Source organism: Ochotona curzoniae, unplaced genomic scaffold, assembly GCF_017591425.1.
Source record: "Ochotona curzoniae isolate NIBS_2020 unplaced genomic scaffold, NIBS_Ocur_1.0 contig_4501, whole genome shotgun sequence".
Lineage (NCBI taxonomy): Eukaryota > Metazoa > Chordata > Mammalia > Lagomorpha > Ochotonidae > Ochotona > Ochotona curzoniae.
The window spans coordinates 9,183,998-9,209,834 of record NW_024466307.1 but is presented as its reverse complement, the minus strand read 5'-3'; the positions used below and the strand labels follow the sequence as shown (position 1 = coordinate 9,209,834).

The following is a 25,837-nucleotide window of genomic DNA, read 5'->3' as shown; positions in this document are numbered from 1 at the left end:
ACAGAATTTGGGTATTAGCAATGTCATGTTGTAAAAAGATGTATTGAAAACTACTGAAAGTTTACTAATTCCAAGGCTTAGTTGTTACAAAAGGCTGAACGTGTGTGGCAGACTATTAAACCCTAAGATGTTGGAGATGCAGTTCTCTTACACACTCTAAGTTGACGCAGGGCAAGCACCTTTGTAGAGGCTTGGGAAGTAGTCATACGTGAAAGTTATTTTGGTTTTTGGAGCTAGGGTTTATGTCCTTTATCATCTGTTTTGTTAGACAATATTTTTGAATAAAACTATTCAAAAGTGTTGAACAGCCTCAAACCCCTCAAAGGATTTGCTTCCATTTATTTTTGATTTATTACATACACACATACCTTAAGTGTGAGTAATTTCATATTTATGTTGGTAATAAGTATCTTATAAAGTATCTTTATATTTTAGTACATGACTAATAGATTATAAGCAACCAACCTGAAGATAATTATTGTATTTTTATTATTCATTCATTATGCCAAAAATTAATGAACAGGAAGACACAGCTCTTAGCTTCAAGAATTTGATAATTAACAAGTAGTTAACAACATAGATCCTTTGATAAAGTAATGAACAGTGTACAAAAATGGTGTTAGTAGACATTGCTTGGCCTTGAGGGTGACAAGGAAAACAAGGCCTTGAGGAGATAATAGCTCATTTGTGTAATACCTAACAAGGAGTTTGAAGGGGTGAGCATGGTGTCACAGCACGTAAAGCCTGTGCTTGGGATGCCCAAATCCTATGTCTCAGAGCCCGTCGGAGTCTCAGCACCTCCTCTGCAGATCCAGCTGCCTGCTAGCATGTACCCTGGGGAAAGCTGCAGGATGTGGCCTGGGTGCTGGGGTCCCTGCCAATCTTTGAGGAGTCCAGAACCAGTGGTTCTAAAATCTCTCTCACCCCCTCCCCCTGTCGCTCTGCAAGTTGATGAAAATAACTTTGGCGCGGGGTGGGGGGAGTATTAAGTAAAGGATGACTAGCAATTATACAGATGAAGGTGGTTGGTGAAGTAAAGGCAGAACACAAGGATCCCATTCCAGGGACTGGTGCTGAGGTGTAATAGGTAGAGCTGTTGCCAGTGACTCTCGCATCTGGTATGGGTGCCAGATGGTATGGGGTAGTTTGAGTCTCAGCTACTGCCTTCCAATCCAGTTGCTTCATAATGCACTTGGTAAGGCAACAGAAGGTGGCCCCACATTCTTGGGACTGTGCACCACATAGGAGACCAGGAAGAAGCTCCAGGCTCCTGACTTTGGTTTGGGCCAGCCCCAGTTGGCCATTTGGAGAATGAATCAGCAGACAGAAAATACTTTCTCTCTCTCTCTGTAACTTAGCCTTTAAAATAAATCTTACCAAAAAAATCCTTTCCACACAGAGAAATAGTCTGGAGACAAGAAAAGTATAGTGTAATTAGTTTACCACAGTTTGCTTTCTGCAGAGGATCTTCTGTGTAAGGTCTCCGGTGGCAGGATGGTCTCCTGTGGGAAGTATATTGCAGAGTTGTGTTGAGAGACATGGTTTGAGACATAGATGAGAACCAACTCATGAAGACCCTGAAAGTCACACTGAGGAATTGGACTATCACCCTGAGGGCTGTGGAAAGAGACTGGAGGTTCTAAGCAGCAATGGATTAACTTGACATTTTGAAAGATTGTCCTCACTACCAAATTAGAGATACTGTGTGAGTGGGCATTCCCAGAGTCAGGGGAAGTGGGATCTTCACATCATCCAACTCTGAAATGGTGGTGGTTTTATCTAAGCCCAGGAAATGAGACTGGAGAGAAGAGAATATGGGTGAATTTAAGAGACATATCAACAGCATTTTAATGATTGATTATATCAGAAATTTGTGGGAAGGTGAACTAAATTGTGTTTAGATTTCAGTGGAACATGGGTATTACGTCTGTGCAGCAGACTGTTTAGTTGCAAAAAACAGTTTAGTGCAGTATTGTGTTGGGGAAAGTGTCTGTGGAATAGCCAGATGGGATGGCCATTAAACAACTGGCTTTGTGGCTTCAAAGATAGGTGTTAGGAAACAGTAGCTTCTAGTTAGAAAATGAAGCCCTATATAGGGACTTCAGTAGATTCTTAAAAGTTTCTAAAGAGAAAATGTAAATAATTTGGTTTTGTTTTCTAAAATGAGCAATGTTCTTAGGAAATTAGTCTTTTGGTTTCTAAAATGTATTTACACAGAAACATTTTCATGATGTGTTTTATAATTTCTATCAGTTTATGTTGTCTTTTTTTTTTTTCACAAGTGAAATACTTTATTTAACAGCTTGGTTTTGATCAATATTATTTAGCTTGTTTTTTATACAGGTTTTAGTTTTAACCAAAATATGTGTCAGCTGTCAAAATAGATACGGGAAAATGAAGGTATTACAATAATTCTGGAATTTTAGCAAAATCTATTTATTTATTAGATTTTAACAAGTTTGGAGCAATGGAAAAATTCTTGGGTTTATATATTTAATTTTATTATGTTTTTTTGTTTTTTTTTTTTTTTTATTGTTCCTTACACTGTATTATGTAGTACAGTTTTATAGGCGCTGGGGATCCCCCCCACCCCTCCCATACCCCTCCCCCCATGGTGGATTCCTCCACCTTGTTGCATAACCATAGTTCAAGTTCAGTTGAGATTCATTGCTTGCAAACACATGCCTAGCATAAAGTTCAGCGTCTTATTGTCCAGATAAGTTCAGTGGCCTCTTGGGGAGACCTTCTATGGTCTGAAGATAGGTCTAACAGAGTAAAGATCCGGTCAGTTAAAAGCCCCAACAAGGCCTCAGTATCAATATACAACATTATGGAATTAATTGACATAGTAATGGGTAGACAATATGTTAAAAATAATGCAAGTTCCATTCTTCGAAACATCTGGGTTGAGACAGTATCAATGACAGGTTCAAAAAATAACCAACAATCAAACAAAAAATTACAGGTTAAATCAAGGCAAACATGTGGTATCTAATCTTTTGGGATTCACTCATTTCCCTTAGCATTATAGTTTCCAGTTGTGCCCATTTAGCCACAAAGAACTGCATTTTGTTTTTTTTAATAGCTGAGTAGTATTCCATGGAGTAGATGAACCAAAGCTTTCTTATCCAATCTTCTGCTGATGGGCATTTCGGTTGCTTCCATGTTTTTGCAATTACTGATTGTGCTGCAATGAACATAGGGATGCATGTTGGTTTGTCGTAAAACAGGTGTTTTGGATATATTCCTAGGAGTGCTATTGCTGGGTCATATGGTATGCAGATTTTGAGTTGTTTGAGTGTTCTCCAGACTGATTTCCATAAAGGCTGTACCAATTTGCAGCTCCACCAGCAGTGGAGTAGGGTTCCCTTTTCCCCGCATCCTCGCCAGCAAGCGTCGTTGGTGTTCTTGTTTATGTGGGCCAATCTTACTGGTGTTAGGTGGTACCTCATCGATGTTTTAATTTGGATTTCCCTTATTGCTAGGGAGCTGGAACATTTTTTCATATGTTTGTTTGCCATTTGGACTTGTTCCTTTGTGAAATGTTTGCCCATTTCCCGTGCCCATTTCTTGAGTGGTTTGTTTGTTTTGGTTTTTTGGTTGTTTTGAAGTTCTTTGTATATCCTGGAAATTAGCCCCCTATCGCCTATATCGTGTGCAAAGATCTTCTCCCACTCTGTGGGTTGCTTTTTTACTTTGTTGATTGTTTCCCTTGCTGTACAGAAGCTTCTTAGTTTGATGAGGTCCCATTTGTTTATTCTGTTCTCAACTGCTATTGCTTTTGGTGTCCTTCTTAGAAAGTCGGAACCTACTCCTAGGTCTTGCAGGGTATTTCCTACATTTTCCTGCAAGAGTTTGAAGGTTTCTGGATGTAGGTTTAGGTCTTTTATCCATGTAGATTGGATCTTAGTGTATGGTGATAGATGTGGGTCTATCTTTTTGTTTCTACAGGCTATCAGCCAGTTGTCCCAACAACATTTACTAAAGAGTCCTTCCCACTTGCTTGAGTTGTCATTGGTCTTTTTGTCAAAGATTAATTGGCTGTATTTGTGTGGGTTCCCTTTTGGTGCTTCTATTCTATTCCATTGATCTTCCTTTCTGTCTTTGTGCCAGTACCAGGCTGTTTTGATAACCACTGCTCTATAGTATGTCCAGAGGTCCGGGATTGTGATTCCCCCTGCTAACTTCTTATTTTTCAGGATGGTTCTAGCTATTCGTGGTTATTATGTTTCTGGAAGTAAAAGCCGTATAAAATATTTTAAAACTATATGTATATTTAATAACATCTGTAGAAATATTCATTGTTCATTTTCTCCTTATTTTTAGCTTGCAAAAATGCTTAAATTTTTGTAAATAAATTAGTTTAGATCTATGAGTAATGTAAATATATATAAACATAGGAGTGCAGGCAATTTTTTTAGCATTAAATTGTTTTATTGTAAGACCGCATAACTTTATGCTATGCAATTCTAATGTATTTAGATATATTTTAATATCTCAAGTATAACTGAAATTCTTCTCCCAACAATGTGTTTGCTGTGAATATTTAACTTTGGTAAATTGATAATAGTTCAGTTTCCCAATAGTTGACTAATAGTTTAATAATAACTTATTCTGTAATCTGACTTCTCTGTGTATTTCTTATGTGATTATTTTTGAATGCGTTATAGCTATCTTGTTTCCTAAGCTGTGTATGCAAGCAAATCATTTAATTATTGAGTACTGTGATAATAATTAAATACATTCTCTGATGAATTTGCTTCGTTTTTAGGAAAATGGGTCTCCTGAAGAACATGCTATCTATGTTTGGGACCATTTCATATCCCAGTCCGCAGCTGAGAATGTGTTTTTTGTTGCTCACAGCTATGGAGGACTTGCATTTGTTGAACTGGTGAGTGGACTTTTAACCCTTTTTCATTCCTGGTCTCCTTGCACATTTGCTCCCTCTGTTCCATCTTAGCCATTTTTTTTTTCCTTTGGTGTTACTGTTTTACGAGAAAAGAAAATGAGATATTTCAAGGAAATAATTTTATGACATTTATTTAAAAGTGACAGAGATTTTCGATCAGAAGGCTTTCTGTTCTTTGGTTATATGTTACGTCTAATTTCTATATTATACTCTTCGTTTTTGTTTCCTGTTTTATGCAAACACCATTGAAGTTTATGCTGTCAGTATTTACAATTTCAAGAGACCCTTTGACTGTGTTAAAATGTTTTGATCATTTTAATAGACTTTCCTCCCTAGTGAGTAGTATTATTTGATCAAAACTTGTATGATTAGTATTAAATGCCAGAAATCTTCCCATTACTCCACCTCTGTATAGAATACATTGCCTAGCCATTAGATCATTCAATTTCAAAAAATAATCTGATTCCGGGAGTTAAGATTATGTGTACATGATAGAACACATTACCACAATTTTTGAATTTTGTCTGGCTTCATACAGTTTCACCAGTATTACAGTCTTGTGCCAGTCTGGTGAATGTGGTATATAATCCATACTAAATGTGCACTGATGAAAAATTTGTGTTTCCATGTCCATAACCCGATATCACATGAAAGTATCATGCTTTAATAAAGTAACTAATTTGTTAAAAGTGCATTTGATAATTTTAAGTCTGTATAGATCAAAGTGAATGTTGAAAATAGGCATAGCATTGATTGTCTGTGTTTCTGGGCTTTGGTGTGTATCTCTCTTTGTCATGGAAATTAAATATATTTCTGTGGCCTTTTCAACCTCCCTACACCTTATTGCTTACTCATATGATTTAGACATAAAACTAGTGCTGACACTTGACACCTGAGAATACTTCAACCGAACCCTTCAGTGCTTTTGCTAGCTTAAGAACAATAAAGAAGTTGAGTTGTTTACTTTTGAAATTGAGTCCAGTCTTGAAGCATTATTTTCAAGTACTTCTTTAAACTCTGCTAATTTAATTAAATTAGAAATATATACAGTGGATATCTTGATAGTTCTTTAAACACACTAAAAGATGTACTTTTTAAAAATCTTAATGTTGTTTTTCAGATTTCTCCCTTCAGCCTCAGTAGACTGAACTGCGTAGTATATATGGATATAGATATAGATACGCAGTGATGTAGATACAGCTTATTTTACTGTTTGTTTTAAGCTGTTAGACTTCAAGCATGAAAATTCTTGGTGTGTTTTGTGGTTTAAAATGTCTGAAAGCCTTTATAAGACTAGTGAGGTTTCTGTAAAACATACCTCCTCCTCTGTGTGTGTGTGTGTGTGTGTATGTGTGTGTGTGCATGCGCACGCGTGCATTTTAACACAGCTTGTAAAAATCTTTTCTGCACCAACTATGGAATATAAGTGTGTTTTGGACAGTTTTTCTGATGAAGTTAGGATACCAGAGTTAACAGTTGACCAGTGTGTCACTCGTATTTCGCCTGTCCTCCTTGTCACACACTGGTGGATATTTCTCCACTTTTGTTCCACTTTAATATAAAGCACACAGATGTTTCAGAACAAGACTTGACTTCTGACCTTGAGGCTATTAGGGTCAGAGTCCTCAGGGCCTGTGAAATTATCACAAGCTGAGCTAAAGTTTTTCTCCATCACAGGAAGTAACCAGTAAGTAAGAAGTTAAAAAGGAGCTTTGTCAGAGAGACAAGATGGTCTCAGTGAGGGTCAGCCTCTGTAGTCTGCTGTCTCCGCAGGAGGCACATGCATGGGAGGAGGAATAGAATAGAACCACTGGCACATCACAGATCTGTCAGGCAACGCCAGGGCTGAGGAGTCTATCATGTAATATACCTGTTTCCCTCTTAAAATATTAATGGTGATTATCTCAACCTCCTATATTTGCCACTTTTTGTGAAATAATTTTGATAGGGGCATGCAATGGAGAGCCATACAGATGGGGGCAGCAGAGGAAGAAGTGGCTTCTCTCCTAATGAAATGGATTCCTCTAGGAAACAGATGACATTGTGCACTGCTGAATTTTACATTAACCTTTTGACAAATTTTATTAATATGTTTGAGTATACTATGTTTCTGTTTCAAAATCTTTTTCTAAAGATAGCATTGTCAAAGAAACAACAAGTGTTGAAATGCATTTAACCCTTTTGCTTTTTACTTAAAATGGAGTAATTTTTCCCAATACTCACTATTCTTAGGGAAGAGTCATGGTGCTTAAAATCTTGATAAATATTTATTCTCTCAGGCTATTTTAGGTAGTATAAGACATAAAATCACTTTACATGGCTTAAAAATTTTAAAATTAACTTTACCAAAAAAAGGAATCATGATGATAAACGGTATTTAATTCTTAAATTATGGTTTAGGCTTTTTTCTTCTTATCTTACAATTGCATTGTATACTGTGAATATTAAATTTCTTGTATTCCAACAAGATTTCCATTTTCTAATTGTCATAAAATTTTATTCCCAAGCAAAGATTCTACACACACACACACACACACACACACCCCTTTGGGAACAGTCTGAAATTGCAGCATCACTTGAATGTTTAATAATTGTTGCTGCCTTTGTAATACATGCTTATGCTGTTTTTTGGACCATGAATTTCAAGAAAGATCACCAAAAATATAAACTGTATGGCAAGTAATTGCAATTGCTTGTGGTGCATATTATTTGATAGCAGGACAAGAGCAAAGAGTGATGAAATGTTGGCATTTACTGACTTAAGACTGTGTATAGTTACGATTTAAGGTGCCACTGATGGACACCTGAGGGTCAGTTATTTTTATATTACTAAATAATTGCACAGCTTGTATGTTTTGCTAATTATTATCTTTAAAATCGGAAATCCTTCCCTATCTCTATCCCCATTTTCTCCTCTCTCATCATTTTCCTGTTCTTTAACTTTTCAAAATCAGTCTTGATAAGACAAGTTCAGGTACTGAGTCTAGCTATTAACCCTTCAGTATAAAAGGAAACAAGTATTTATCTCATGAATTGATGTTAAATTCTTGAAGATAAAAAAGAAAGTAATATATGTGTGTTATATATACGTGTGTGTGTGTTATTTATACTGTATGTTTAGAATGATGCCAATCTGCGAAGTTCGTTGTTAGACTTTCATTTACAAGGCCCTGAATTCATGTCTCAAGAATGAAGATGCTTTTGCATTTGATAAAATTAATCGTCATTGAACGTGGCAACCTCATTTGAAAAGATATCTACACATAATACAGTTTGCTTTTGCTTCATTTTCCAACCAAAAGCTAATTTGTAAAACTTTTAAGCTCACTTAAAAAAATTAACTGTCACTTGAAAGCAATGTAGCTTCTGACCTTCTCATCTTCTTTCTAGCTACTTTGATGAAGTGACTGATGCTTCCATTGTTGACCAGTTCAGAGTGCTTTGTGCTTAGCTTTCCAGATGATGATGAGTGTGGCAAAATTAATTAACTTATAATATCTGTTTTATTTAGAAATGAGCTGATTTTCTAGGCCAATGTCCAGTACCTCTCCTAGTTGACCTTCCCTGTTGATCTTCCCCTCCTGTAAACCTTCCCTGTTTACATTGCTCTATATAAAATCAATTTGCATTCCATTTCTTGCCTTAGTCAAAAGCATATAATGAGATGTCAGTAAATTTAACAGAAATAGTGGAATTAAAAGATGTTTATTTTTGTGCAAAAATATTTTTGAAGTCCGTATATAGTTTTTTCACAATAACATTTTCCATAAATGTTTTGAAGATCCCTTGAATCAGTTTCAGTAAACGCATTTCACTAGTTTGTTGAATTCATCTGAAATAATATAATACTTGCATTTTTAATACTTTTGTTTCCTTCTCTGTGTTGTTAGTGGTATATTCCTCACCACCATTAAAAACATCACTTAGAAATGTGTGAAAACAGCTCCTTTTGAAAATGAATGTCTACCCACTTTTGATTTTGGTTTCTCCATGCTTGTCAGCACTTGATTGGCACCTCACTTGCATGTGAATTAAGGAATGAAGGGAACTCTTATTTTCCTGCCATTGTTGCACACTGGGCTCCATGGCCTCCAGGCAGTCTAAGCTGCCCTTCAGCAACTGCGAGAGGACTGTCTTTGGATATAGCTGTGTGAAGACACTCAACCTCACTCTAATCCCAGTGGATCTTGTAAAATTACTTGGGGTGTGGTTTGTGTTTGCACTGAAGAGAAAATGGGATGGAACTAAAAGTAATGAAAGCAGTTAACTGAGACCTTAAAAGAGTATCATTTCTATTTTTCCCACATTGAACAAAGTAAATTGAATGTTGGTGGGATGGCTGCCTGATGTGATCAACAGGAAGAGCTGAAAATCAGGCTGGTAGGAATCCAGAGTTGAAGGAAGGTAAAAGGGGAAATAAACCAAAGGAACACTAAGTCACGCTACTTTAAATATCTGCACGAGGAGTTGGTCAGTGTAAGAGAGCTTAAGTCTTAACAACAACTCTTTTACTAACCCAACTTATTTTCCCTACTTTCTACCTAATTATATAATAATTAATTACCTCCATCTGATTCTCAAATTCGGCCTAATCAGATTTTCACTATATTAGTCTATGTTAAGTGTTACCCTTTTACTTGTGGTTTAAGTTTCTGCCTGCTCTATCCCCTTCTTCCAGTCTCACTGGGAAGATTTCTTCTTTGTAAGCTTCTTAGACTTGTAAGTATAGTCTTTTTGAATAAAAATGGGGAAGTACTTAAGATTTTCATACCCTATCATCATTAAATGAAAATGTATGAAATAAATGGAGAAGACTTTCTAGTTCATCCCAGTTGTCACTTATAGCATTGTTAACTTTTCTTGTTCCCATTCTTTTAATTCTTGATATGTGATTTATATATTTTTATCAAGATGTAATTGGGATTGAGCTTTATTGAGATATAATTTATATACTATAAACCATGGCCTTGAGTATCTCAGAGTTTTTATGAACATCACTAGTATAAAAATTGAGAAAAATTTGATCACCAACAAAGAAACCCTTTCAACAATTTATGAGGGCCCCAGTTCATAACCCGTAGTTGTTATATATCTGGTTTTTTAAGAGTTTTTTTTTTACTATTTATTTCTTATTGTGGGAATGGCAGATTTTCAGAGAAGGAAAGGCAGAGAGAAAGATCTTCCATCCTTTAGTTCAGTTCCCAAGTGGGCGCAACAACTGGAGGTGAGCCAATCTGAAGCCAGGAGCTTCTTCCATGTCCCCCATGTAGGTGCAGGATCCCAAGGCTTTGGGCTATCTTCTTATGCTTTCCCTGGCCATAAGCAGATAAGGAGAGCAGCTAGCACACTAACTGGCACCCATATGGGATGCCAAACATCCATACAACAGATGGAGGATTAGCCAGTTGAGCCACCATACTTCCTTGATGTGTCTGTGCTGCTGAAGTTAAGCTGTCCTGGTGATGGGATCTCATTGTGGTTTTGATTTTTCTTACTCTGATGACTGCTGTTGACCTGCCCACATTCTTGTTTTCCATTTTGGAGAACTATCCAAATTATTTGACTATTTTAATTGTTGAGTTTGAGAATTGTTTAGGTGTTTTGGTACAAGTCCTATGACAGGTATGTGATTGTAAATATTTTCTCCCAATTCTTTCCTGATGACATAATTAAAGGTACAGAATTTTGCTTTAAAAAATTTTTAATTTGGCCCCAACACGATAGCCCAGTGGCTAAATCCCCACCTTGCATGTGCCAGGATCCCATTAGGGGGCTGATTTATGTCACAGCTGCTCCACTTCCCATCTAGCTTCCTGCTTGTGACCTGAAAAAGCAGTGGAGGCTAGCCAACAGGCTTGGGATCCTGCACCCACATGGGAGACCTGGAAAAAGCTCCTGGTTCCTGGCTTCACGTCAGTTCAGCTCCAGCTATTGTAACCACTTGGGCAGTGAGCCAGCCGAAAAAAAGATCTTTCTCTCCATATCTCCTTCGCTCTGTAAATCTCCCTTTCCAATAAAAATAAATAAACTTTTAAAAATTCCAGTTTATTTAGGTGTGTTTTTGTCACACAAATGAATCTCTTGATCCATGAACAAGGACTTTCTATTCTGCCTCTGTTCCTGGTACCAGATTTCTGTCAGTGTACCCTCCAGGAGGCACTGAGGGATAACACAGGTGGTAATCCCCACCTCCCAAGTGAGGTAACCTGTTTGTGTTCCCAGATCTTCTCCTCAGCTTGGCCAGACCCCAGCTGCTCCAAGCATTTGGGCAGTAAACCAGTGATGGGAGATCTGTGTGTCTGTGTGTCATCTCTCTCTTTTCCTCCTTTTCAAATAAAACTTTTAAAGCAACAGCTACTTTCCGTTGGTTTTATAAAATATCTTAGTAAAGGTTTTGTGTTTTACCTTAGATATGAGAGTATGTTGACTATTGTAAGCCTTTCCGAAGAGGGATTATAAAGAACTTCAGCTAATAATGGAGCTGTTCTTACTGTTCTTTGTAAGCCCTCCCCCGAGTAATCTCCAACCACAGTGACACCTCTGATTGGCATTTCAGCTTGGAAAGGACTTTTTGTTTTCAGTAATCAGCATTTAACTTCTATTTTAGAGTGTAACCTTTATTAAATACTTTATTCAGATGAACTCAGGGGAATCAAGTAGACTAGCATTCAAAGCATACAGGATCTGTGGTAAGCAGAAGCTTCAGGAAACAAAAGCAAAGCTACATCAGGACAAAGGTCACACTTTTGGAGTGCAGAAGGTTGCCTTTAGAGGCAATGGTAGGTGAGCTATCACTAAGTTGATAGCTATTCAGTATGATAAACTTAGGTTTGTTCGTAAGGTTAATTGGCTGCAAGGAACAGAAAAACCAAGGTAGTGGATGACAGTTGGGAAAATAATATGTACTACATGGTCTAAATATGCTTCTTTTCTCCTTCTCTACCCCACCTCACTCCCTTATGGATGAGTGAAACAGAATCCAGCACTGGGAGAAGCATTAACAAAGTAAAGTTTAAGGCTCTGGCTAGCATTGTGACACAGTAAAATAAGGCACCAAGCACCCTATATGGGAGTACTGGTTTGAGTTCCATATGTTCTGCCTGCTGATGGGTCTGGGGAATCAGCAAAAGATAATCCGGGAACTTGGGGCCCTGCCACCTATGTGAGAGACTTGGATGGAGTTCCTGGCTCCTGGCTTTGATTTGGCCCAGCCCTGATGGTTGTGACCATTTGGGGAGTGAATCAACAAATGAAATATCTGTGTGTGTGTGTGTGTGTGTGTGTGTGTGTGTGTGTGTGTGTATGCTTGTGCACAAGAGCACATGTATCTCTCAGTCTTTCTCTGTTTTAAAGAAATAAGTCCTTTTAAATTTTTAAACCTTTTCCATTGCTTGGGATTTCCACAGTAGAACCCTTTCTTGAGGGGAAAAAAGAGGTCATGATAGTAGGCCTGATAAAAATCAGCAAGATTGTGGGGAGATGGACCAAGACAGAAGAGCAGTTAGTGCTTCAGTGAGGATGGCGTAGACTGGATGTCCTTGTGAGGTCACTGCAGTCCCTGAGCTCATGCTTGTCAGCTTTCTGTGGCGGTAAAGGAAATACTTTTCCCATCATTTTCCTTCTCTTCTGGTCCATGTGACCACAGTGTGGATCCAAAACCCAGAAGCCACTTCTGGCTGAGTAACAAAGTGTTACTCTTGTAGGCCAGTGTAATTGGAGACTCTTCATAACTGCATGTGTGTTAATTGTTTTTCGCCTCATATATTCTCTTCCAGGTGTTGACAGTATTGTTTCATTGAAAGAATTTTAGATTATAATGCATCTACCCACAACCACATATGTTTTACTTTGTTAATACTGTTTCTTGGAGTTAGTATTGGAATAGTGTACCCTCTAGACAAGAAATGATTTGGAAAAATCACCATTATGTATTCATTTATTCAATTGAACATGCCCATTCTGCATAAATTGTAGGAAAATTTGAAAACATAATTCCTGGCCCCAGGAAGGTTATAATCGAAACTGAAAATGTATTTAAAGAAAAAACACATGAATTAAGTTAATTGTGAAATACTGTAATCAGCAAGAGATCATTATATACAGACTGATAGAGTACTTTTGCCTCAGATTATAAGTACTAGAAAAATTTGTTTCTGATGTTGAGCAAATGTGTTCTTTTTGTAAGAAAATAAAAACTATCATGTGCAATTTGCCTTTGTCTCCTAGAAACCCAGAGCTGTGGGTAGTTTTCCATTTCAGTAATTACGTTCAGCCTCAGTCTTGTACTCATTATCCCAGTTCATAATTATCTCTTGCTTGAATTCACTGGAGTTCTTTAATAAACAAAGTATAAACAAAATCCACAATTTGGATCATTTTCTATCAAGCGTCCTCACCTGTCTAGAAATATAAGCATGTTAGAAGTTATATTTATATAGCATTACATGGAGTTGTTATTCCTAGATTATACACATGTATAAGTAAGCCATCAGGACTAGATCTCAGCTAATATTACCTTGAATCAGTATGAAGAAAGTGGGGCCTAAACATGTACATGAGTCACGGGATAGTGAGAAGAAAATGGACAAGAGACCAAAATTTAAAATGAAAACGGGGTCTGGTGCTGTAGCCTAGCAGTCGAGGACAGCCCAAAGCCTTGGGACCCTGCACCCACACAGGAGCACTGGAGGAGGCTTCTGGCTCCTGGCTTCGGATTGGCTCAACTCTGGCCATTGCAGCCACTTGGGATGTGAATCATTGGACAGAAGATCTTCCTCTGTCTCTGTATATCTGACATTTTGGTCCTTATATGTTAATTTTCATTTCCTCCAGAAATTAGTTTGCCTGCTTAAATACTATTAGTTGTTTTAGTCATTCCCGGCCATTGTAGTAAGATTACCATAGATGTACTGGAACGGTAAACATTCATTTCTCACCATCTGGAGGCTGGGAAGTCTAAGGTCCAGCTGTTGGTCAGTGAATCCAGGCTTCGGTGACAACTCTCTTCTGTCCTGTAGGCAGTCGCAGTCTCCCGTATGTTCACACGGGAGAGAAAGAAAAAGCTGGTTACTGTCACCAAGCTGTATGACCTCAGCTGAAACTGTTTATACCCTGCCTCCAAAAGCCCTAATTCCTAACGCCATTGCACAGGGAATAGGTGTCAATATAGGATTTTGGAGGCACACAAAATAATATGTATATTATTCCCCAATAATTCTTGTCCTTATAATGCAAGATACCTTCCTTCCATCCTGATAGTCCCAATGGTTGTAACTTGTTCCAGCTTTCATTCTAAAGCACACCATCTTATCTGTTCGTTTATTTGAAAGACAGAGCAAGATATCCCAATCAGTGTTTCACTTTCCAAATCTCGACAACAACTGGAGCTGGGCCAGGCTACAGCTGGGAGCCAGGAACTCAGTCCAGATCTCCCACGTGGGTGGCAGAGACCCAACTGCATGAATCATTACCTGCTGCTTTCCAAGGTGTGTATCAGCAAGTAATTGGGAGTGGAGCCAGAATTCAGACCCAAGCACTCCACTGTGGGATATGTGCATCCCAGGCAATATCTTAATTGCTTTGCCAAGTGCCTCCCTCCCACAGTCTTATCTGCATATCATCTAACACAGATAGGAGTGAGACCCGAGATACTGTTCATCTTGAAGCAAAATTTTTCTCCAGGTGTGAACCTCTGAGCGCAAGCAAGATATATGCTTCACAAATATGATGGTAGGTGAGACATAGCATAGCATAGCCAAGTTCCATCTGCAAAGGGAGAAAAAGAAAAAGAAGAGGTGATGGTTCCTGAGGAAGTCTAAAATTAGCACCAAAAAAACCCAAGAGATCTAAAGGCTGGAGCATACTCCTTTACAGTTCAATCCCCTGACCTCCAGACCGACTCAAACGGCAGCGTCAATCACAGCTGTTGGGTTGCTGTTCGTGTCTGAGCTCTCTGCTCATGGCCCATGCCTGGCCTCTTGCAGGCAGGGATCTTCTACTCGAGGCCATCTGCATATTAAACCCTAGGTGGTGGGCCTGATGATGTCAGAATAACAAAGTGTCCATTTTCATTGCTCACAAATTCTGACCTTCACAAGGCACTAGTTTCCTTCCCACATTACCTCAAAGATGGCCTTTTCTCTGTTATGTAGTAACACCTTCCTCATTTCAGTGTGAGACTCCATCAGAATTGCTTTCAATATCTATACGCCTACCCATACCTGTACATGATTTTTTTTAATAAATATTATATATATTCTCTGAAGAGGTATAACTTCCTTCTTTTCTGAGCTCTCAAAGCTCTTTTTGACAGTAAAGGTGTTTCCTAGCATGCACTTCAGAAACTTCCAGCTCAATTCCCAAGCTGCTTTCACACGTTCAGGTGCTGGTTACTATAAGCACCCTCCTTATCAATACCAATTTCCATCTTAGTCGATTTTTGTTATTGTGATAAAAATGCTATACACTGGATGATTCAGTGAGCAAATTTCAATCTTTACAATTCTAGAGGCTCAGAAGTCCTAGATCAGGATTTCAGCATGTTTGAGTTCTCTGAAAGGCCCTCTCGTTGGTTTGCAGGCAACTGTCTTCTGATTGTAGTTTCCCATGGCAGAGAGAGGTTCTAATTTCTTTCCTTCCAACGTCACTAAATTCTGTCATGGAGGCTCCACCCTCAGGACCTCATCTAAACCTAATTAACTACCAGAAATCCCTCCTCACAACATCTCATTAGGACCTGAGTTCAACATAGGTATTTGGGAAGTCAGAAAGAAAAAGTCCATAAAAATAGCATGTTTAGATTTTCTGTTAGTTTTCCATACGTTATTTGAAATTTTCACATCAAGAACCTTGTCAAAGAATGAAAATATAAATAAAAATTTTTTACTCAGTATCTTACAATTCTATCATTGAATCAAAGGAATATTATCATAATATGACTTTTTAATACAAAATGTCACAAATAAATAGTACTTATCTAGCATATACCATATAACCTCAAAATGTCGTTATTACATCGAGCAGACATCTGGATTAGAAGAAAAGTCTGATGTATGTCTTTCTGAAAGAGTGGCCCTTTGCAGAAAGACAAAAAACTTTCAACTTTGTCCTAAAACAGTAGAAATATCTGTAGTGCATTATAAACTTTCACATGGTGCTTTCTCTGATATCTTACAATAGATTCGCAAAGCAGAAATTTTCCATGTCTGATTGCTGAGTTACACTCCCCTCACCACTGCTGTCATAATAAGAAGCACTGTAAGCTTTGGGCCATGCAGAGGGGCCTCACATCCTCACATGATGAAGTCAGCAGTAGCTTTAAATGATTCCTTTAAAGTGAATCTAATATTTATGGGTGTATTGTCAATTGGATCACAGAAACATCTTCATATACATTATTGGCTTTTTTTATGTCTAAGTAATAGACTGTTTATCAAGCATAGTGTTCTGAGCAATTTGTATATTTTATTCATTTAACTCCCTTGAACATTTTATGAAGTAATATTATCGCCCATTGTTTTACAGAAAAGAAGCATATTTTCCATTTTTAAAAAAATGGGAAATATTTATGGTTAGGCTTTTATTTGTTTTCCTTGTTATTAGGAACTTGTGAAGAGCAAAAAGTATAACATGTAAACCATAATGATGATGTAGGCATTTCAGGACTCAGTTCCACATTGCTCTTTTGAATGACACTATGATTTGGTTTGCATTATGTACTGCATAGTCTTTTCTTGCTTGCGTGCCGAACTTGGGATTTCCATTTTAATCAATTCTTGGTTACTCAAACTATTGAAGGGATAAGAAGTTATGGAAAGCTTGAAATAGCTTACAGTCTCATATCATTTCTATTTACATTTTGAGTATGTCTTTGGTATGTTTTGTAAGGTTCATTTTTGTAGAAAGATAAAAACAGTTTTGAAGATCTAGAATGCAAGTTAGTTTCCCATGGTCAAGGCCCTGGTTGGCTCTTCTTGCAACTCATCCCAGGCTGGAAACAGACAGCTGTCTTCCCAATGGAACAAAGCTGAGTGGACCTTTAGAGTGTCACTACGGCAGTCTTTGCTGTCGGCATTTTCTCTTTCATGTTGTTCATGTCTAGGGTTTATGCCTTTGAGTAATAGCTCTATTGCATAGCACCTGCCAAGTACCAGGCTTTGTTTTAAGTATTGTGCAAATACTCACGTGCACTTTTTAACAACCCTGTGAAGCAAATACTATTATTGTCCTCATTTAGATATGAAAAATGTTATAGAAATAATAAGTAACTTATATACTTCTTGAAATAGGGCCCGGCGTGATAGCATAGCGGTTCAAGTCCTCACTTTGAATGCACCAGGATCCCATATGGGTGCTGGTTCTAATCCCAGCATCCACGCTTCCCATCCAACTCCCTGCTTGTGGCCTGGGAATGCAGCCATCCATGGCCCAAAGCCTTGAGACCCTGCACCTGTATGGGAGACCTGGAAGAGTTTCTGGCTGCTGGCTTTAGATTGGCTCAGCTCCAGCTGTTGGGGCTGCTTGGGGAGTGAACCATCGGATGGAAAATTTTCCTCTCTGTCTCTCCTCTGTATATCTGCTTTTCCAATACAAATTAAATCTTAAAAAAAAAATTCTTGAAATAATGGAGCCAAAACTTAAACACAGACTTTCTGGCTCCAAAGCCCATTCTCATCATTTCTGTGCTTATTGCCACTCAGAGGAAAGCCTAGGCACAGTGCTGTCATGTTTAACCCCAGGAGGTAGATACGACCTCCTTTTTAGATGAAGGAGAAAGACGGGAACCTAACTTGTCACAAGAGAGAGAGCCAGGTTAGAAAGACTGGTCACCTCAGTGTCAGTAAATTCATCTCTACACACACTTCCTTCTAGGAATTTTTTTTAAAGATTTGTATATTTTTATTGGAAATACTGACTTACAGAGAGCAAAACAGAGATCTTCCAACCTCTAGGTTCACTCCCCAAATGGCCACAAATGGCCAGAGCTTAGTCAATCCAAGGTAGAAACCAGGAACTGCTTTGGGGTCACCCATGTAGGCTCACAGGCACAAGGAATTGAGCCATGCTCCACTGCTTTCTCAGTCCGCAAGCTGGGGCTAGATAGGAAGTGGAACAGCTGGGCCTGGAACCAGCACACATTTTTTATGCCGGTGCTGCAAGGTGGTGGATTATCCTGTTGAACCACCATGCCGGCTCTTTTCTTCTAGTATTTTCTAAAGGAATAAAGTAAATTTCTAATAAATTAGGGTATTTTTAATTAGTAATAACGATTCTCTCCAGTTAAACTTCTGCCCTTGTATTTGTAAAGTAAAAAATTCTTTGGCAAATTGAACAACATATCTAATGCCTGCATTTCAAATTTAAAGGATGCTTTTAAAAATAAGAAGCATATTATACTGATTTATATCAGGGAAAATAAAACTTCCTTATTTGGTACCTATTGCAATATTAGCACATATCACTTGTTAAATGATAATACTCTAAAATTGTGTTTTCTGCATTTTTCTCACATATTTGGTAAATTTATATTTAAATACTGCAACTAACAAATGAAATTGTAGTTGCTTAGTTCTTTGTGTTATACTTAGTGTAAGTTGAAATTTTTATTTCACTTTGAATAGAGACTATTCAAAATTTTGGTATTTGGAATTTCAATTAGAAAAAGAAATATTTAAGTCCTTATTGTTGACCTGGTACTTTACGCCTTCCTAATGTGTTATAAGTACTTCATCGGAGATCTACTACTTGAAAAGCTGTGAAAGACTTCTCTGTCACTTTCATTTGTTCATCTTTATACTTTCCTTATGTAAAATAGTAAGTTTCTATGAAGTCTAAGTAAAGAGGATCAAACAAATGAATGATATATTTAGTTAAGCCTTAGGAAGAAGGAATCTTACTAGAATAAGCTGCAGCTTAAAGTCTTGCCAATGTAAGAAAGTACTAGAAATATGGAAAGTGAGCCTTGTTGATCTTATGTAGTCTTATTTTTTCGAGAAACTAAATGAACAAGTGTTTTAAGATGCCTTTATCCTTCCAATAGCTATATCAGATTCAAATAGTGCATTTTATGAATATAATGGGTAACTGACATTCCTGTTTTGTATACTGTTTTGCCAAAGAAAATCCATACTGGTTAAAATTCATAGCCAGAGCAAGAGTCACATAATTTATTTTTAATGTTGGAAACATTTGCTGTATACTTGATTGAAAAAGCATCTACAACTAAATTTTCAAATGTAAAATTCCAAAGTACAAACAATTAAGGCATATGTCCTAATATATATTTATGAAGATTTCTTTTTCCTTAGTAATCTTTATGATAGCTGTTGGCATTATAACTCCTTTTTAAAATATTAATTTGACTTTTTTGCAGCCTATGATAAGCTTTTCTAAATCTGAACTCCTGTGGTGAGACAGTGGTTAAGAAATAACAATACAAATATTTAGAGGATAATTTTCTGCTCACTCAAGTATTCCCTTGAAGACCTGATTATGCGGCATTTTTGATGTAGGCTCATCAGCTGCCTGACTTGCCTTCAAGACCATTTGACAGGGACAGAGCCTGATATACTAACTTTGTGTACTAACTAGGTCTTGAGCTTATTATGCATTCTGATCAGATCTGGGTGGATTTGGAGATGCACACATTAAGTTTCAAAGAAAACCTGTTTCTGTACCGATAGGTTAACCGTACAGAGAGTGAGCTTTGGTGCAGGATGAGTGTTTAGTCTGCGAATGGTGACAGTGATTATACAACTTTAATTATTTCCCCTGTAACATTTTCATTCCAATTTTTGTTCAAGAACCACCTGAGACAGTAGGAGCTTTTTTTTTGGATTTTTATTTCATGTTGAAGAATACAAACATACTTAAAACTTAACCTTCTGAAATGTCAGCAAAATTCAGCAATGCCAAGAAATTGTAAGAAATCAGAATTTTATTTGCACAGACTTAAAAGCAATGCTGCATGTTTCTTCCATCATGTTTTGCTCCTCTTTACTGCCCTCCAGATCCCAAGTAGAGTTTTTAGCTTAAAAAAAAAAAACACACATTTTAAGAATTCACAGGAAGTGTGAGATGTTAGTCAGTACATATTTACTGTCTGAAGCTGATAGAGCTGTGAGGTTTTTTAGATTCAATTGATCTATTGCGCATGTTCCCTCCCTAGATTGCAGGACGTGCTTCCATTTGCATAAGGCCCTGGGCAAGGTTCTTTCTGGCATTGATTGGCCTGTCCAAGGCAGCCTGATGTGCTCTTGCATTGATCACTTTGTCTTTTCTTGGAAGACAGTGTTACACTGAGTTCATCTCAAACATTCCAGGGAGAAGGTAAAACTTTACTGCAGATGTCTCAATTTTATTCAGATGTTCCTTTGAATACAGGCCCCTTTTTGCAAAGATAAGTATCACTTCTTTTCCTTCCTAATTTGGATGTCTCTGCAGTTTAAGTTCATTGTAGACTAGATCATATTTTTGAAAGCAGCGGTAAAGAACACTGCAGAAGTAAACGCTGCTCGTGCCGTTTTTGTTTCTAAACCAGGTGTCTGGATCCCAGCTGATTCCTTTCCAAGATGATCTCTGGCATAAATTGAAATGCACTGTTATTTGCAATAGGTTGCCCTTTGTCTTTACTGACTTTCTAGATGTCTTGGTTTCAGTGGGACGCGCATTGCTTTATGTGTAAGATAGTCTTACTTGTTTCACTAGGGAGATAGTGGTCCGCAATGACTTGCCTGCTGCCATCCATCATGATTAGTAATGTTAATGTGAAGTGTAAAAACTTGCCATATAGGAAAATGATTAAGCAGCTATATGTAAGTTATTAGTAAAATAAATCACACATCATAACTCTTACATAAGTAACATGTTATTTGGGGACATTGGAAACCTGAGTGTAAGGATTAAGTCTTCAACCAAATCTGTGAGGAATTGAGCAATGAATGTTTTGCAGTTTAGTCCTCTTACTGTTTGATTCTTAAATCAACATTTATGTTAACTGTCAAAGAGCTTATTTACCTACACAGCTAATTAGCAAGAAAGTGCCCATTCCCTCCAGCCTATTTCCTACATACTTATTGAAGAACTGGTAAGACAAACATAGGATGCTCTCAAGATGCAGGGCTGTCCTTCTCAGATTAGCTGGCTGCTTCATCAAGGCCCACGTGAATTTATAAGGAGGTTCATTTTGGCAAAGATTTAAGAAATGTGTCATGACTGAATTTGATTATTGTGCTGTTGGTAATTAAACTGTGCTACGACAATTCCTTAATGATTTTAGAAAGCATATTTAGTAACACCTACTACAAATCAGGATATTTTCATATGTGCTGCTTCACTTCTGTTAAACAGGTCACTATTTCTGCATATAAAGTACAGAAATTAAGTTTCGCACAAAAGCATGGCATCAGTCATTTCGGTCACTGGTGTTATTGACATGGTTCAGTTCTTTATCCATAGAAATCACTTACTAGATCTGTTTTGCACAATTTGGTGCTCAAATTTTAGATATATTTCTTTTCTTTGGAGATGCTGACATGTTTACTTTAAAATTAAGCCTGGAGTGAATTAAATGCTTATTATATGAAGACAATAATCATGCCAGGTTGTTGGTCACTTGCTATTTTTTAAAGTGTCCTGTGAAAACTGAAACATTATTGAGGTATACAGTAAGAATTACATAAAATTTATCCATCAAGTATCTACAAATAGAGTTATTATTAATATAAATGACAATTAGAGAATAATGTCCTTATACAGATTGCATATGATTTTAAAAAAAGCTTTATCTGTAATTGGAGATTAGCTAGAATGTCCAAAATTCTTAACCATTTTTGTATATGCCATAAAATTATGAAAATGTATTTCATAAAATAGTAATTGTTTTTGGAAGGTTCAATATAAACTTGGTAATTGGAGGGATTTTTGAAAATACCAGGGAGGATGGCATATAAAAGTATTAAAATAGAAAGCCTGTTTATGAACTTGAAAACAGCTCTTCAAAGCTAAAATCAGTCTGTGAAAGCGCTAACTTCATGCGCAACTTTTGTTCAGTATGTCTCAACTCGATTCTCCGAGTGAACTCATACAGCGTTCGAACATTTTTCTCAACTAAAATGGGATGTACATCATCTTGCATAATTTACTTGTCTCTGGTGGATAAATCTGCATATCAGAATGAGTGAGTGTATATATCTTACACTTCTGCTGGATAGATAAAAATCTCATGAGTGGAGAAAAGGCTCTTTTACCTCAGAAGTCAAAAGAGTCTAGCTATTTCACAGCAAACCATGATCAAACAAGCTAATTCAGATGCTGGAAATCGCTTTTGGTTAACTGTGTGGGAGAACCATTGACTAGGAGCAACCAACAAGTGTATGCTGCTACAGAAGATCCATTGAAACACTGTATGAGACCGAACAACAACCTCAAATACCATTGACCTGAAACAACTCCAGATAGGTATAAACACACACTCAAGCTTACCATACTCTGTGCCCCATAATTCAGTCAGAATCGCTATATTTCTTCCCTCTAAAAGTTGCAATATGTAAGATCAACTTCATCCATGCACCAAATCAGAAACGTGCGTCTCAGTATTTCAGGGAGATAAGGAATGCCGCCTCCAGGCTGCTGTGAGGATTCAGTATGACACCTGTGCTTTTCGTTGTTTCTCAAGTGGTACCCTCGACCCAGAGAGGAGCAGTGCTCTCTGCGGACTCACGTACATACAGAACTCTGAGTCACATTCATTCAAACTGATGGGGAAGCTGGGGGCTTTTCTGTGAGATACTGGCACACAGGGAAATGAAGTAGGCAGTAAAGCTGTGTCAGGTGAAATCTGTTGCTCTCCCTTCCCCCGTCTAGGATGAAGATGCAGGGTACTGGTAAAAAAAATTCCAAGCTAATTGGCTTTCAAATGCAAGAGTTTTTACATCTCACAGAACAGCATATAATGAATTCAGCCCTGTTTTTATTCGTTCTTTTTGACAAAGTATTATGTTTTGAATGATGATTTCTAGATGTTACCATGTTTCTAGTGAGTGCATATCTAATAAAATTGTAGTAACTTTATAGTAAAATGACTATATTACATCATTAATTATATGCTAAAATGCATCTCTTTACAAAAATCTCAAAAGGTGCATTTTTATTTGGCTAATAAAAGAAAATTTGCTCTCTATCTACCCAGTGTATGCTGAGTTTCTAATTCTTATTATTCTGTGTGAGCAATGTTTAATATTGTTTTATTTTCATTGTCCTTGAAATTTGTGCTTTGATGTAACTCTCACCAACTCATGTGAAAGTGCCAAAATGTTTAAAATAGTAAAAAAAAAAAAAAGAGGTATGAGAATATTACTTTTAAAAATATTCATTGTTTTAAGCAAAATTTATTTCTCTGAGAAATAAACAGACAAATTATAAATTATATTAATTCCTGGATGAGGTTGTGAGTTACTGTTTCACTTTCTCAACTCTGCTGCAGTAAAATATAAATGAATAGTCTGTAAGTATATTGATTAATAGTTCATATTAAGCAGTTTGCAAATAAGAGCAATTCTATGGGATTTTTAAAATCTGTAACTTAAAAAAATGTCAAAAGACTGATATATAGTTCATTCTCTACTTCTTCTTTCCAACTTGTAATAATATTGATTCATTTCCAAAAGTATATTATTAATTTATCATCTTAGCATATTTTCTAAGACTTACCAGTTTAAAATTATGCTCAGTTATTAAGAGACTTAGGTCCGCCTAGTTCAGTGGGCAGGAACTATTGCTGAGTCATCTTCACATATGAAGAGACGTTTACTTATTGCAGTAATACACATCTGTTAAGGAGACAGCTTCCTTTGAAGTTATTTGTCTTTCATAACTCTGTCTCTAAGCACGTTATAAGAATCCTCTCTTTCGTAGCAGTTTAGAATGTATTTGCAAAAGAAAATCTCTATTTTAACATTTGCAAATGTAGGCTTGAGGAAGTTAAAGCTAAGAGCTCACATTTAAAAGTTTATTTTTGTTTGGCGTTTGTGTATAGACATTTCCAAACTCCTTTGTCAGAGCGGTTCTAGAAAGGGCGCAGATGCAGTCTTGGGGCATTAGTGCTGATCCCAGAGGACACGGCCCCTTTCTGCAGGTGTGTTGAGAGTTCTGAATCACTGCCTCCGCCTGGCTGTGTACATACCGCGCCTCCAGCATCCTCCTGCTGCAGCTTTGCCATGCAACAGGCATGAGCGTGCTCACCTTCCCATCTTCCTACAAGGAAAACCAGGATGTGGACACTTATTCATATACTCCCAAAATCAATATGCATAGAAATGTTCCAAGTTAATTCTAAGCATTTCTTAGTCTGTTTCTCCAGAACTGGAAGCACTTCTTGATAGTACCCCTGCTTTACGACGATCCTTCCCTTCTGCTTGAACCTCTGAGAGCAGTTGTAGGGATGTCTAGGATAGGTTTAGAGATCTCTTTTTCCGCATTTCTAACAAATGATCATTAAAGAGCCTGAAGTTGAATTAAAGTGCCTCTGAAACAGAAATTTATAGAAGACCTAAAAGAAAGTGAATATATCTTTCAATATTTCATTTTCTTCTGAACATTACCTAAATAGTGTTATAAGTAAGTAGGGGGTTTAATTGTTAGCCCAAGATTATAATAGCCTTGCTGAAGCTAATCTTTCTTTTAAGAAAACTCAATAGTAAGTTAGAATCTTTTTCTTAACTTTTAAATGCTGGAAGAATCAGGTTCAATTTTCACCAGAACTTACTATGAACATCCTAAACACGCATATACACTTAAATATCATTCTGGACATTTTGCATGAACTGTTGGAGTGCACCTTCTCCATCTCAAAGATGGAGCATTTTAAATACACATAGAAATATTTTTATAAAGCCTTAATTATATTCCTTTTTTAAAATGCAAAAGCCAGTAGTACACGCATTATTGGTTTATGTGGAAAACGAATTCTTACATGGATTCTTATATAAATGCATGTTTTAAATAGCCTTGAAATTTTTGCCTAGCATTTTTTATGCAAATAAAATTAGGCAACAGTTTTTTCTACTGATTTTTATTAGTTATTTCTTAAAATATGTTCACCTCCTCCTTGTAGATTTTTTTCTTTCTGTTTTTGATGTCATTTTTACTTGTACAGATGTTTTCCAATTTTTATTTGTCCTCATTTATGGATTCTTTGATGAAAATCCTATTAATAAATCACTTAGTATTTCACAGAATGATAAAGTAAACTTTATCTTTTTGCCACATACTCATTTGTCACTCTATAGATACTTAATGAGTCTCTAAAAATTAACTTTTAAGTTTTTTCACATACTAGGTTTATCAGGAGAAAATGTATCCAAAGTTAAAATCCGTTAATGTAGATGTTATATTCTGAAAATATTTGAATTGGGCTCTGCTTTTTCTCCCAAAGAGAGATATGCATTCTGTCTATTTGTGTTTAAGATGTACGATCCAATATTCAGAATATACACAGCAAAATTGATACCATTTTCAAACTCAGTATCTAATTCAGGTTAAATAGGCTAATCTCCGTCACTAACAAAAAATGAGAAAAATGTTTAAATGCTCTTTACAAATATAATTACAATTCGGGGTAGGTTTGAAACCTTCGGACTCTGTGGTGGATGTTGCATGTTAGCCATCGAGGCCGTGTTGGCTGCATTGTGTATTCAGCAGTTCCTATTAGACGCTTTCACAGTGAGTGATTCTGCTGGCTTTGCTGACACCCGCTTCATGCATGGCCTGCTGTGCTGGGTGGCATTTTTTTCCTGAGCTGCCTGGAACATTAAAGACATCTTGGCCATGTCAGACTCTGTACAGTGTGTGTGTGTGTGTGTGTGTGTGTGTGTGTGTGTGTGTCCTCTCACATGTGCACATTCCTTAGCAAATCAGTGTTGAATAAATGAT

The 25,837-nt window shown here is 37.0% G+C and overlaps 1 protein-coding gene across 5 annotated transcripts in view; it reads left to right on the top strand.

The window, feature by feature from the left end:
- Nucleotides 1-25,837, top strand: part of FAM172A (family with sequence similarity 172 member A) — a 270,353-nt gene that overhangs the window by 131,805 nt on the left and 112,711 nt on the right. For all 5 annotated transcript variants that reach the window (XM_040986040.1, XM_040986044.1, XM_040986041.1 and 2 more), the window contains one exon: nucleotides 4,772-4,891. In XM_040986040.1, coding sequence (XP_040841974.1) covers nucleotides 4,772-4,891 — 120 coding nt within the window. The remainder of the gene's footprint in view (nucleotides 1-4,771; nucleotides 4,892-25,837) is intronic.